General features: G+C 44.8%; 1 protein-coding gene across 4 annotated transcripts in view; it reads right to left on the bottom strand.

Moving 5' to 3' along the window:
• Positions 1–15,038, bottom strand: part of dock3 (dedicator of cytokinesis 3) — a 1,050,162-nt gene that overhangs the window by 403,865 nt on the left and 631,259 nt on the right. For all 4 annotated transcript variants that reach the window (XM_078209344.1, XM_078209345.1, XM_078209346.1 and 1 more), the window contains exon 13: positions 6,966–7,054. In XM_078209344.1, coding sequence (XP_078065470.1) covers positions 6,966–7,054 — 89 coding nt within the window. The remainder of the gene's footprint in view (positions 1–6,965; positions 7,055–15,038) is intronic.

Raw genomic sequence — 15,038 nt, 5'->3', positions numbered from 1 at the left:
TGCAACACTATGCTGGGATTCTCCCAAAAAAATTCTAAGTCCCCAATTTGCGAGAAAATGGGAGTAAATACCACTAGTTTTTTTAGCGTGATTTCCAGAATGAATCACTGACACTCTGTGCAACACAGAGTGCCCTAGCTGGATTCACTTTGAAAATCAGTGGGCGGGGCATATTCCCGCCTGAGGGGCCAGCAGCATAATGTTGAGCCGGCCACTGCGCCGATCTAGAACATAGAACATTACAGCACAGTACAGGCCCTTCGGCCCTTGATGTTGCGCCGACCAGTGGTACCAATCTAAAGCCCCTCTAATCTACACTATTCCAATATCATCCATATGTTTATCCAATAACCACTTGAACGCTCTCAACGTTGACGAGTCCACCACTGCTGCAGGCAGGGCTTTCCACGCCCTTATTACTCTCTGAGTAAAGAACCTACCTCTAACATCTGTCCTATATCTCTCACCCCTCAATTTAAAGCTATGTCCCCTCGTGCTAGCCAACACCATCCGAGGAAAAAGGCTCTCACTATCCACCCTATCTAACCCTCTGATCATCTTGTATGCCTCTATCAAGTCACCTCTTAACCTTCTTCTCTCTAACGAAAACAACCTCAAGCCCCTCAGCCTTTCCTCATACGATTTTCCCAGAATACCAGGCAACATCCTGGTAAATCTCCTCTGCACCCTTTCCAACACTTCCACATCTTTCCTATAATACGGCGACCAGATCTGTACGCAATACTCCAAATGCAGCCGCACCAGAGTTTTGTATAGTTGCAGCATGACCTCCTGGCTCCGAAACTCAATCCCTCTACCAATAAAAGCTAACACACCGTACGCCTTCTTAACAACCCTATCAACCTGGGTGCCAACTTTCAGGGATCTATGCACATGGACACCCAGATCCCTCTGTTCATCCACACTACCAAGTATCTTACCATTAGCCCAGTACTCTGTATTCCTGTTACTCCTTCCAAAGTGTATCACCTCACACTTTTCCGCATTAAACTCCATTTGCCACCTCTCAGCCCAGCTCTGCAGCTTATCTATGTCCCTCTGTAACCTGCCACTTCCCTCCGCACTGTCTACAACTCCACCGACTTTAGTGTCATCCGCAAATTTACTAATCCATCCTTCCGCGCCCTCATCCAAGTCATTAATAAAAATGACAAACAGCAGTGGCCCCAAAACAGATCCTTGCGGTACACCACTAGTAACTGAACTCCAGGATGAATATTTCCCATCAACCACCACCCTTTGTTTTCTTACAGCTAGCCAATTCCTGATCCAAACCACTAAATCACCCTCAATCCCATGTGTCCGTATTTTCTGTAAAAGCGTACCATGGGGAACCTTATCAAATGTTTTGCTGAAATCCATGTACACCACATCAACCGCTTTACCCTCATCCACCTCTTTGGTCACCTTCTCAAAGAACTCAATAAGGTTTGTGAGGCACGACCTACCCTTCACAAAACCGTGCTGACTATCCCTAATCAAATTATTCCTTTCCAGGTGATTATAAACCCTATCTCTTATAATCCTTTCCAATACTTTGCCCACAACAGAAGTAAGGCTCACCGGTCTATAATTACCAGGGTTGTCTCTACTCCCCGTCTTGAACAAGGGGCAACATTTGCTATCCTCCAGTCTTCTGGCACTGTTCCTGTAGACAATGATGACCCAAAGATCAAAGCCAAAGGCTCTGCAATCTCCTCTCTAGCCTCCCAGAGAATCCTAGGATAAATCCCATCCGGCCCAGGGGACTTATCTATTTTTACCCTTTCCAGAATTGCTAACACCTCCTCCTTATGAACATCAATCCCATCCAGTCCAACAGCCTGCATCTCAGTACTCCCCTCAACAACACTGTCCCTCTCCAGTGTGAATACCGACGAAAAATATTCATTTAGTGCCTCTCCTATCTCTTCAGACTCCACCACAACTTCCCACTCCTGTCCTTGACTGGCCCTAATCTTACCGTAGTCATTCTTTTACTCCTGACATACCTATAGAAAGGTTTAGGGTTTTCCTTGATTCTACCCGCCAAAGACTTCTCATGTCCCCTCCTGGCTCTTCTTAACTCTTTCTTTAGGTCCTTCCTGGCTAACTTGTAACTCTCAAGCGCCCTAACTGAGCCTTCACGTCTCATCTTAACATAAGTCTCCTTCTTCCTCTTCACAAGAGATTCAACCTCCTTAGTAAACCACGGTTCCCTCACACGTCTGTTTCCTCCCTGCCTGACAGGTACATATTTATCAAGGACGCGTAGCAGCTGTTCCTTGAACAAGTTCCACATTACAATTGTGCCCATCCCCTGCAGTTTCCTTCCCCAACCTATCCCAGCTAAATCTTGCCTAATCGCATCATAATTTCCTTTCCCCCAGCTATAACTCTTGCCCTTTGGTACATACCTATCCTTTTCCATTGCTAAAGTAAACGTAATCGAATTGTGGTCACTGTCACCAAAGTGCTCACCTACCTCCAAATCTAACACCTGGCCTGGTTCATTACCCAGTACCAAATCCAATGTGGCCTCGCCTCTTGTTGGTCTATCTACATACTGCGTCAGGAAGCCTTCCTGCACACACTGGACAAAAACCGACCCCTCTAAAGTACTCGAACTATAGCTTTTCCAGTCAATATTTGTAAAGTTAAACTCCCCCAGTACAACTACCCTGTTACTTTCGCTCCTATCCAGAATCATCTTTGCAATCTTTTCCTCTACATCTCTGGAACTTTTCGGAGGTCTATAAAAAACTCCCAACAGGGTGACCTCTCCTTTCCTGTTTCTAACCTCAGCCCAAACTACCTCAGTAGACGGGTCCTCATCAAATGTCTTTTCTGCCACCGTAATACTGTCCTTGACTAACAATGCCACACCTCCCCCTCTTTTACCACCTTCCCTGCACTTACTGAAACATCTAAACCCCGGAACCTGCCACAACCATTCCTGTCCCTGCTCTATCCATGTCTCCGAGATGGCCACAACATCGAAATCTCAGGTACCAACCCATCTGTCAGCAGAGAGATCGTTGCATGCACTGTGGCCCCCCCATTGTAGGTTTCCAGATTACTGGCCAGCACAATCGCTGGCCAGCCCCGCCACCCTCCATTGCTAACCTCCCGCCCCCCCCCCCACTCGATCGCTGGCCTCTCAGACCTCCCTAGGCAAGCCCCAATGTCATCCTCCCCCCCCCCCCACCCCCCCTCTGGCCAGCCCCAATCTCCCTGACCCCCCCCACCCGGTCAGCCCTGATCTTCTGATCGTCCCACCTGAGCGGTCCTGATCTCCTTTACCCCCATCACCCCCCCCCCCCCCCCGCCCCCCCAGATGGCCACCTCTTCCCTCTCTCTGCCTGTGATCCTGATTGCAGAGTGAGGAAGCAGCTGGGAGAATCGCCCCCTATATTCTGCACCCTTCCCTTTCCTTCTCCCCTATACAGGCGGCACAGTGGCACAGTGATTGGTACTGCTGCTTCACAGCTCCAGAGACCTGGGTTCGATTCCCAGCTTGGGTCACTGTCTGTGTGGAGTTTGCACATTCTCCCCGTGTCTGCGTGGATTTCTTCCGGTGCAGATTCGATGGGCTGAATGGCTTCCTTCTGCACTGTAGGGATTCTATGAAACTATAAACAATATGCTTTTCTGTATAGCGTGCAAGAAACAATACTTTTCACTGTATCCCAATATATGTCACAATAATAAATCAAATCAAATCCTGCTTGTCAGCTGTGAAAATTCTGAAATGGCCAGGTACTTTAACCTCCATGCCCCCTGGTCACTTGGAAGGATTCTAAGTCATTACAGCACTCCATTTGGCAGCAAAGGTTTCCTTTCTCTCTCTCAGAAGCTGCAGGTGAGAGCAGACCCTTTTGATGTCCTCTGACAGAGAGATGTCAATTTCACCTAGGGAGGGGGGGTGGGCTCCATTCTGCTGTGCACTCAGCCCCAATGTATACCCACAGCTTTGATTTGAAGCTGCTGAGGCTTCCCAGCAAGCTAAAACCGTTGAAATGCTCTCAATTGCAGTTTGATCTGTAACAAAGCCTTTAATCTGTAACAAATTCAAATTCGTAAAAGATTCAGCTTCCCGCTCAATGGATTTCTATCATCCTCCAGACACCTGTGTTTAACTTTATTTCCCTTCATGGCTCAATGAATCTCAAGTACCCCATTGATTCTGACCGCAATGTTGACAGAGTCTAAGCCTGATTGACAGGCTGTGGTTTCACTTTCTCTTTTGCAAACAATTTCAAAGCCTTGGGTGACTGTATGGAGTTTGTACATTCTCCCCGTGTCCGTGTGCTTTTCCTCCAGGTGCTTTGGTTTCCTCCAACAGTCCAAAGATGTGTGGGTTAGGTGGATTGGCCATGCTAAATTGTCCCTTAGTGTCCAAAGAAGTGTGGGTTAGGGGGATTAGAGGGGTAAATATGTGGGGTTACAGGGATAGGGTGGGGGGATAGGCCTGGGTAACATGCACTTTCAGAGGGCCGATACAGACCCAATGGGCTGAATGGCCTTCTTCTGCACTGTAGCGATTCGACTATTCTATGAACGTCGTGGTTGGGCAATGCATACCTTAGATGAAGATTTGGCTAGTGTGCCTTGACATAATCTCTGACAGGCAATCAGCATGGTTATCTGATTGTCACAATGTCATCAGTGTGCCAGATTTCCTTTTGTTTATTTGAAACTGCTGGAATGAAAATGTGGAGGCATCAAATTGGTTCAGAGCTAAGCTCCACTAGATCTTATATGTGTTCTTTATTATTAACAAAGTAATGAAGTAGTGCCTAAATGCAGTGTCAACATTTTCTGGGCCACAGATGCCAAGGCAATGCTAGATGGGAATTTGTGCATCTCTGTACACAGGTTGGACTATGAGTACTTGTCAATGATCAGACAATGGTGGACACATGTATGATGGCACAGTGATTCGCACTGCTGCCTCAGAGCGCCAGAGAGCCAGAATCTGCACGTTCTCCCCGTGTCTGCGTGGGTTTCCTCCGGGTGCTCCGGTCTGAAAGACATGTTGGTTAGGTGCATTGGCTATGCTAAATTCTCCCTTAGTGTACTAGTGTGGTGACTAGGGGATTTTCACAGTAACTTCATTGTAATGTTAATGTAAGCCTACTTGTGACACTAATAATAAATAAAATAGTAAGGCTGACTCCTTCGGAGTAGACAAGTGCCCATATTTGCACTTATGCAATGACTATAATTGCTTAGGTGTGTGAAACCTCAACATTTCGGCTGCAATGTAAATGGGTCTTTGGAGGTTTTGCATATGTACTTTAGCCATTGACCCTTTATAGTTAGATCCTTATGACCTTTGTACATTCCTATGAAAAGGACATATGGTCATTCAAACTCAATCTGGTCTCAAGTCATTATGGATGCTTGCAAGAATGCACACCATTTATTAAGATGTCCAAATCCTTCACTGGCATTTGAGTCTTAGTAACATGCCTCAGCTGAGCCTTGCTCTCCAAGTATTGAAGCAGAACTATTAATTGGCCCAAAAGTACAGTAGTCAACTCCTCCTACGTGCCTTCATACCCCTCCTTGGCAACTTCTTTTCCTAGGTTATTTTTCAACTGCCTTATTCCTTCAGCTGGGGAAATGGTACTGTTCTGGTTCTATTAGGAGCCCAGCTTCCAACACCGCACCCCCATGACCATCCAAGTCCCTCCTATCATCCTGAAAGAGCATCATGTACAAGTTTCCCACTCTCTGATTATTCTTCTGCCTTCCCTCTAATCCTGAAGCCCGCTGTGATTCCTATAGGTATCCCTATCCTCCCCTCAAACCATTTTCTGTTGATGTCCCAATGCTCCATGTCAATCTAACCCCTCCCTGTCTTGAAGCCTTTTGCACAGTGACCTGCCAATACCCCCATGAGACCACCGAGTGTTTCCTTTTTGTTACCAGTTTCCCATTCACAAACTGCAGATGCGTCCCCGACTGTGACTGTGCCATCTGCAGCTCAATACCAAGCTAACAGCCTCCAGGATTGAGATCTGTGTGAGACTGATCATTCTCTGTACTACCGACACAGGACACACAGACCCTCTCCCTCCCTCGACTGAGACCAGGACTTCCTCTGCTTTCTGGCCCCACTATATGACAAGGAGAGCAGGCACATGGGAGCTTCTTAAGTTACTCACCATCCTGACTTGGAAATATATCGCTGATCATTCATCGTTGCTGGGTCAAAATCCTGGAACTCCCCCAGCACTGTGAGCCCCTATTTATATCAAGATTAATATATTCCAAGCAACTTGGAAGGAGGTCCCCAGAATAGAAAACATGTGAAAGATTTACTGTGATCAAACTAAATCTAGTTTCTGAGGTGCTGTGGTTGGGACTCACACAATGTGCAGTCTCAAACACATAGTGATAAGCTACCTACTCCTAGAATTATTTACTGATCATTTCACTGTTATAATTTAATCCATATACTTAACACCACATTATTTATTTGTTCAATTTACTTAAGCTGGTGAGTTCAATTATAGACTAGGGCTGGAATTTTACCGTCCTGCCCACCATGGGAATTGGAACGGAGAAGGGGCAGACCGTTGATCTTGGGCGGGATTTTACGGTTTTGGGACGAGCAAGGTCATAAAAACATGCCTGAGAACTGTGAATTGGTGAGCAATTATAGCCACAGTAGAGTTACTGCAACTAAATTTTTCACCATCAAAACTTGCAACACCTGAGATTAGGAATGGTTTGGGTTTTTTTGAGAGCCAATTATAAATTAAAATGATGCTTATTAAAGGGAGGTTATAATCTAAATACGAAGTATGATATCGAAGTACAATTGGAAATAATAGCATTTCTCCTCCACACACAGGACAATCATTTACTAATCGAGGGCTCAGGTTTGGGGCGGAAAAGTCTCGAAGGATGGTTTTCATCTGGGCCAAGAATCTCAGTAGGATGCAGAGTTTTACCATAATTTGTGCTGGCAGCAGTGTACTTGTTGCTAGATTTGCGAATTATATTTTCATGGATTTGATACCATTCATTTTCATTATTGCACCTGGTAAAAAAAAACAAAAAAAAGGTTAGGAATCATTTCTCAGCAAACAGGGCAGAGAAAGACTTCCACAAAAGTCCAATCCACCATTTCACACAAACACCAAAATCAAGTGAAGAGATTTCTCACTTTAATGCAAAATCAGACAAATAGCAGTGAACTCAGCAGTAGCTGTCATATATTCAGCCATAAACTTAAGAGCTTTAGAGACATGTGAAAGAACAACATGTTTACTGCAAACAATCAGAAACTATTCTATTATTTGAGCACACAATGCAGTCAATGATAATCATGGAATCCCTACAGTGCAGAAATAGGCTATTCGGCCTATTGAGTCTACACTGATTCTCCAACACAGCAGCTTACCCAGGCCCTATCCCCATAACCCCACTTATTTACCCCAATAATCCTGCTAACCTACACATCATGGGACATTAAGGGACAATTTAACACGGTCAATCCACTTAGCCTGCACATCTTTGCGCTGTGGGAGAAAACTGGAGCACCCAGAGAAAACCCACGCAGACATGGAGAGAACGTGCAAGATCCACACAGACAGTCACCCAGGATTTGAATTGAACCCAAGACCCTGGTGCTGTGAGGCAGCATGCTAGCCACTGTGCCATTGTGCTGCTCAATAATGTTACAATAATGAACAGATCTTTAAAAAATGTTCATTTGTTCATCATTCCCAAAATTCTATGTTTAATGACATCCCTAGAAGGCAATTCATAATAGTAGCACAGTGGTTACGCGACTGGACTAGTAATCCAGAAACATAGACTGATAATCCGGAGACGCATATTCCAATGCCAACAGAGCAGTTGGGAATTCACTTGATTAACTAAATCTGGAATGTAAAGCTCGTATCAATAATGGCGACTGTGAAACTGCTGGATTTTTGGAAAAACTAATGTACCAAAGTCCCTCTAACGAAATCATCTGAACATTCCAAAATAAATTAGTGCAACTACTGCTCACCACCATATCCTCGAGGGTAATGTGGGATGGGCCATAAATGCTGACCTGCCTGAAAGCTCACATACTGTTAATTTTTTTTCCAAAAAATGTCGAAACTGATTTGCTCTTATTGAGAAAAGAGATAGGGACAGCTATCAGATGATTAAGTGGTTGATTGAACTGCAGGTGGGCATGCTACACTGTCAAACAACCTCAAGAGGGATGGACATTGGTACAGAATATTCTTTATTTTCTGTACAGTTCAGAGATAGAGACGCCACTTGTGCAGGATCTAACATCAGACGGTCAAGCACTAACCACTGACAGACGTTTTCCCTCTTTGATGTTAGGAATTGGTTAACTGAACCTTCCACTTTAGACCTAATTTGTATGTTAATTGGTTAATAGTACTCACCAGGATCTTTAAAGGGGTTATAGGTGGCACTGGGTGCGGGGTGTGTATGTGGAGTTGTAAAAGAGAATAAAGTGAGTTTGTGAAGAAGCTGGACTTGCATCATCTTTTATTACTGGACTGCAACTGGGAAGCTTAACATTTGAGACCCCTTACTAAGCTGCTGTCACAGTGGCATTAGTGCATGTATTAGCATTTCTGCCCCTTGAAGGTTGCCATGGTCGCTGACATCTCTGGGCACTGGTAAAAAGGATGTGCACTCGTTGACCCATTACACAGTGGCCACATACTCCTTAGGGTAGTGTGCCTTTTAAGGATGACCCCATTATTATGGTTAAAGGTGACTTCTGCCAACTCCTTTATCATTTAAGATTGTTGACCTTATATAAGATGTTGAAGCTCTGAAGAAGGGTCATCCAGACTCAAAATATTGGCTCTATTCTCTCTCCACAGATGCTGTCAGACCTGCTGAGACTTTCCAGCATTTTCTGTTTTTGTGTCTTATTGCCTCTCCTGCACTGAAGCTTGATGAGAACTGTGTTTGTATCAGCTTGTCTGCACCTTATTCCTCCTGGAATCTAGTAGCTATCAGGCTGTCACGGGCTCGTCTTCCATTTTGTGTTCGTGCTGTGGCATCCTCATGTGCCTCGTTTGAATCCTCATCCTCTACAAAATCATCCCCTTTAATGAGACTTTTAGCTCCTCCATGTAACCCTGCTGCTAAACATCCCACTTTTGCAGGTTGTGTTGGGCACAGTAAACAGAAACGATAAGGGACATTCTCTGTGCTGAGTATTAAAGAACCCATCTGATCAGCCCAAACATCTGAAATGCATCTTTAAGAAACCATAGTCTGCTCAATTAAGGACCTTGTGGCTGAATGCACACCATTAGAAAAGGAGACAAGCTCATTATTTGTGTGTGAGCCCAGCGCTCAGCTCTGCTATGATCTCCATGGTTTGAGCAAGAGAGTTACAGGGTACCCAGTCAATTGTTCCAGATTTGCTATACTGAACCTCGCCATATGCCTTGAAACCCCTCCCATATCAAATTTTTTCAAGCTTGTTTTTCCAACTGTGTCATGGATCACTGAGTGTAAACATAGCGCATGACATATTTGTAAGTGCAACCAGTTTCCAACCTTCCCCATCACCCAAGTTCTTTCCATCCTGCTCTTTAATTTCCATTCCCCCTCTCACTATCTATCATCCCTACTGTTATCCTTAACTTCATCATTGTTCATGTTTATATTCCGATACTTCCCCTGAACCCTTTAACATTGATGTCCCACACCCGTTATTGAATTGATACTTCCTCTTCATGAGGCCACATACACCCTGACTTTCCAAGACCCCACCAATGAGACCATTCAATACTCACCCATGATTTTTCAGCTCCCGATTTGTAGGATCCAGATGCCTACCCGACTGTGACTTTTCCATCTGCCTCACAGTACCATACCTTTAACACTCAGATCCAAATTCTTTAGGTGACTGATTATGCCCTGCACATCACACTGTGCACAACTGTCACTATCCAGAAAAGCCTTTCCTTGCCCAACACCAGGACCAAGACATGTGTAGCCAGTGTAGACATGTAAAACCCTCGAACAGGGTCCTCACAGCCCAAGGACAGTCTGCTCAATGTGCCCTCAACTGCCCCAAGATAGTCGGGCAATATGTCCCCAACAGCCTAGCCTCAGCCCCAAGATAGTCGGGACAATATGTCCCCAACAGCCTAGCCTCAGCCCCAGGATAGTCTGTTCATCATGTCCCCAACAGCATGGCCTCAGCCCCAAGCTAATCTGTTCCATATGCCCTCAACAGCATGGTCTCAGCCTAAGGACAGTCTGTTCCATATGCTCTTAACAGCATGGTTTCAGCCCCAGGACAGTTAGTTCAATATTCCCCCGACAGTGTGGAGTCAAGCCCAGAACAGTTTCTAACTCCTCCTTCGACAATCTTATGACTCTTCCTCCAGGATAGTCTTTCACAACTCCATTCTGTTCCTTGATGTCATCCACCCTCCCCCACCAGTTCTACCTCTGCCTTCCTTTTCCCTTCCATGTTCCACCACCTCCCCTCCTAGTCCTGCTTTTGGCTTCCCCTTCCCAACTGGCATTGCTTCCCATGTGCAGCCTTGGTGCAGTTTCTGATATAAGCACCCAAAATCACAAAGAAATGGTCTTAAAGCGAGGTGAAAGCAGTGGCTACGAACATTGAAGTTGTGGATGAAGTAGGTGCATGCCACTTATAGAAAGTCAGAAAACAGACTGCTCTAAGTATTCACTGGTGGGGCACCTAATTTTGGGGGGGGGGGGGCGAGGCGACTTAATTCCAGTGAGTTGGTCTTTTAATGAGCATTCATAAGATGCAAATAAATGCAAATGTTGTTCCCGACATAGATCAGAGGGAAACCTGACCTGCTTATAAAGTCGGGAGAATAAAATTTCAAACTAATTTCCCCAGTGGGACGCTGACTTTTTCCATCATGTCAAATTTTATATACCCACCTGCCATGATTTCCACTGCTGGCGAAAGTGTAAAATTCCCTCCTTTCTTTCTGAAGAGCAGCAGGAAGAGGTTTACCAGGCAAACTTAGGGGGCATGGCTGGAGGTTGCTAGAGGGGTCTGCAGCTGCAGTGTGGTTAGTAGAAAGTGAATCTCATATAGGAAGCACTTCAATGACCTTCTGTGGTCTAGCATGGTATGTAATATGCAAAGCCAAACTGTCAGCTATGCGGGTTTTAAAGGGACTACATATGTCTGAGGAGAAGGGCATCAAGCAGGCAGTGTGTAGGAATACTGAGGAGATGTGTGCCAAATGCCACCTATCACCCGAGGGAAGGACTCAAAGCAATGTGAATTTGGTATAGTGAACACATAAACCAGGCACATTGTAATGCCAGGATCATTATATCTGAATGTGGATCATGATGACCAGATGAGAAAATTAACTGGAGCTGAACTCTTAATTGTTACAAATACAAAGTTTAGAAGGTTGTATTTTGGGACTGCCTCTTTAATTGGGTAAAATGAGGGGCTCATGTGGCCAACTCTGAATTCTCTCCGACAAGAAGCTTGGTTGGCTTAGTTGTCAAAAGTTAAAGGGTGACCCAGATTGTTTTATTTGGAAATATAGAAACATAGAAAATAGGAACAGCAGTAGGCCATTGACTCTTTCAAGCCTGCTCCACTATTAGATACATGGCTGATCATCCAACTCAATAGCCTGATCCTGCCTTCCCCCCCATACAGATATAAGACTTGAAGGCAATGGCAAGAGCATCTGTGCTCACAGTGGGTAGAATGTTAATCTCCAAGTGTTACAGGGAGATGTTAGGAGCATCAGGTTTTATAAACAGCTACTTTAAACCAGCCATTTAATTCCAAGCTCGAATGAAGTTGGGGCTCTAAAAGATAGCTACTTAGCATTTCTAATTGGATACAAGGCCCATGTGATTCATGTTGTCATGGGGATGGGCTTTAGGAAAGAAACATCAATAAAAAGGGCGGCACGGTAGCACAGTGGTTAGCACTGCTGCTTCACAGCTCCAGGGACCTGGGTTTGATTCCTGGCTTGGGTCACTGTCTGTGTGGAGTTTGCACATTCTCCTTGTGTCTACGTGGGTTTCCTCCGGGTGCTCCGGTTTCCTCCCACAGTCCAAAGATGTGCGGGTTAGGTTGATTGGCCATGCTAAAATTGCCCTTAGGTATCCTGGGATGCGTAGGTTAGAGGGATTAGTGGGAAAATATGTCGGGATGTGGAGATAGGGCCTGGGTGGGATTGTGGTTGGTGCAGACTCGATGGGCCGAATGGCCTCTTTCTGTGCTGTAGGGTTTCTAAGATTCTAAGAAAAAGCTATTGTGATATCAGCATTTATTTATTCTTTTCTTGGATATGGGTCTTGTTGACAAATTTTTATTGTCCATCCCTGATTTCCCTTAAGATGATGGTGAGCCTCCATCTTGAACTGCTGTAGTTCATATGCTGTAGGTACATCCACAGTGTTGTTAGGGAGGGAATTCCTGGATTTTGACCCAGCAACTGTGAAGGAACAGTGATATATTTCCAAATTAGGATGATGTTTAGCTTGGAGGGTAACTTCCAGGTGGTGGTGTTCCGATGCATCTGATGCTCTTGTCCTTTTAGGTGATAGAGATTGCAGGTTTGCAAGGTGCTGTTGAAGGAGCTTTGGTGAGTTGCTGCAGCACATCTTGTCAATAGTACACACTGCTGTCACTGTAGATCAGTAGTGAAGTGAATGTATGTTGAAGGTGGCAGGCTGTTTTGTCCTGGATGGTGTCAGGCTTCTTGAGTTGGAGTTGCACTCCTCCAATCTGCAGAATTGCTGCAGAATCTTGCTGCAGAATTCCCAGCTTCTGACCAGCTCTTATAACCACAGTATTCTTATGGTTGGTAAAGTTCAGTTTTGGTCAATGGTAACCCTCAGAATATTGATAGTGGGAGATTCAGCAATGGTAGTGCCATTGAATGTCAAAGGGAGATAGTTGGATTCTCTTTTGTTGGAGATAGTTACTGCCTGCACTTGTAACATGAATGTTACTTGCCACTTATCAGCTAAAGTTTGAATGTTGTCCAGGTCTAGCTGCAGATGGACGTGGACTGTTTCAGTATCTGAGGAGTCATGAATGATGCTGAACATTGTGCAATCATCAGTGAATATCCCACTTCTGACCTTATGATGGAGGAGAGGTCATTGATGAAGCAGCTAATAATGGATGGGCTGAGGCCACTCCCCGAAGGAATTCTGCAGTGACGTCCTGGGACTAAGATGATTGACCCCCCTCAACAAACACAACCAACTTCCTTTGTGCGAGGTATGACTCCAACCAGTAGATATTTTTCTCGGTTCCCCACTGACTTCAATTTTTCTAGGGCTCCTTGATGCGACAATGGGTCAAATGTTGCCTCGATGTCAAGGGCAGTTCCAGGTTTCTTAAGATATCCCTGAACCTCACAGCCAGGTCAATTTGCAAGAATTTGAGAGCAAGAAAGAGAGAGAGAGAGTGTAAAGAGATAGAAGTAGCCAGTTCTGCACCTGAGGTAGTGTCAGTATTTCCAAGTTGGACACTTGATCCCCTAAAGGACTCTTCTCTCAGCCATTGTGTGACCTTTTCTCCTGCAATGTGAAGATAATGTGACAATCGCCTTAGGGAAATGATGACTTGTAAAAACATATTTGAATGTCCAGTGACTGAGAGGAAGGAACACACAAGATTTTAAGTTTTAAGACTTTTGCTGTAGCAAACAAATTAAAAGCAAATTGTCTCAACACGGTTCAGTGCACAACCTATACTCTAAACTACATAGACATTTTTCCATATAACTTTTAAAATTACCCAAATTTCCCTGTCAAGGTTAAACTTCACTGTTCATTAAGTAGATGTTTTATTATCCCAGAACCAGCCCAAAGCTATTCTCTACTCACACTGGCTTGCTTCCCTTTTCCAGCACAGCTGGGTAGCTTCTAATCCCCGAACTGTCTTTCATGGTGAGGGTTACCTTGGGAGATTCCTACTTCTAGCCAAATCTGGATGAAACTTCAAGCCTCATTTGAATCATCGCAAATTTTATCTCTTTAATCTGAGTGTGGGCTCCCACCTGCATTCTGCATGGTGAATAATAGAGTACGAGAGGAACCGCATGTTCAGACATTTGGTGTATGTGCTTGGCTGAGGAGCCAATGGTGTGAAGCTACCGCCTGTGGGATTATGACTGAACACCTCTAAATCAGAATCCTGCCTAAAAGTTGACTCTGGCTGGGTGACTGCAGAGCAGGCAATTGGCAATGGTGAGATGGTGCCCACAGAGAGGTGGTGAAATTTATTGAATGATTCACGAATGGAGCTTGGAATAGCTTGCTATTTCGTGAAGTTGTATCCAGCAGACACACTTGATGTGCTGCCAGATAGCTGATGAAACAACTGCTGAGATGAAGAAGAATGAGTAAGTTATGCTTTTTACACAGGGCTGTTAGCAGAGAATCACCAGTAATTGACTGTGGAGGCACTGGCAACCTCAGTGGATGACTTGCACTCTAAAGGACCACCGTCACAAGGTTCAAGTGCACCCTCCACCTCAAGTGACTTTAGAATGAATGACACAAAGTAAGCATCACATCACATAGGAGGAGGTGATGGAAGCAGACACAGTGTCAGCCATGTTTATCCAGGCAGTGTCGACTAAATAGATGCAAGGGCAGCACAGTGGAATGAACAGATTGTACTATATATTCTGTAACATTGACCAGTCCGTTGCCGGGCTGGTTCATGGATACATGCACACTCAGTAAGATACTCCCCTATGCCTGGTGTATGCAGGTGAACCCTGAAAGACCCGAGGCAGAAAGGGATATAGTTGATGGTGACAGTGCTCAAAGAACGCTGTCTTCTGAAGCCAATTCCTGCACCTCTTTGACACATGGCTGGCTGCACGTTATAAAGTTTTTGTTTATTGTATGCATCATAATGTGATTAAAATGGCTGCGATTAATATCACACATGTGACATGTATCTTGGCTTTGGAAATTATGACCTTATCATTAGGTCCTCCTGCATGTGAGGACTGAAACTATCATGTGCAATATGCACT

This window comes from Mustelus asterias, chromosome 3, assembly GCF_964213995.1.
Source record: "Mustelus asterias chromosome 3, sMusAst1.hap1.1, whole genome shotgun sequence".
NCBI classification, from domain to species: domain Eukaryota; kingdom Metazoa; phylum Chordata; class Chondrichthyes; order Carcharhiniformes; family Triakidae; genus Mustelus; species Mustelus asterias.
The sequence above is the reverse complement of the archived record's forward strand: the minus strand, read 5'-3'. Positions and strand labels throughout refer to the sequence as shown.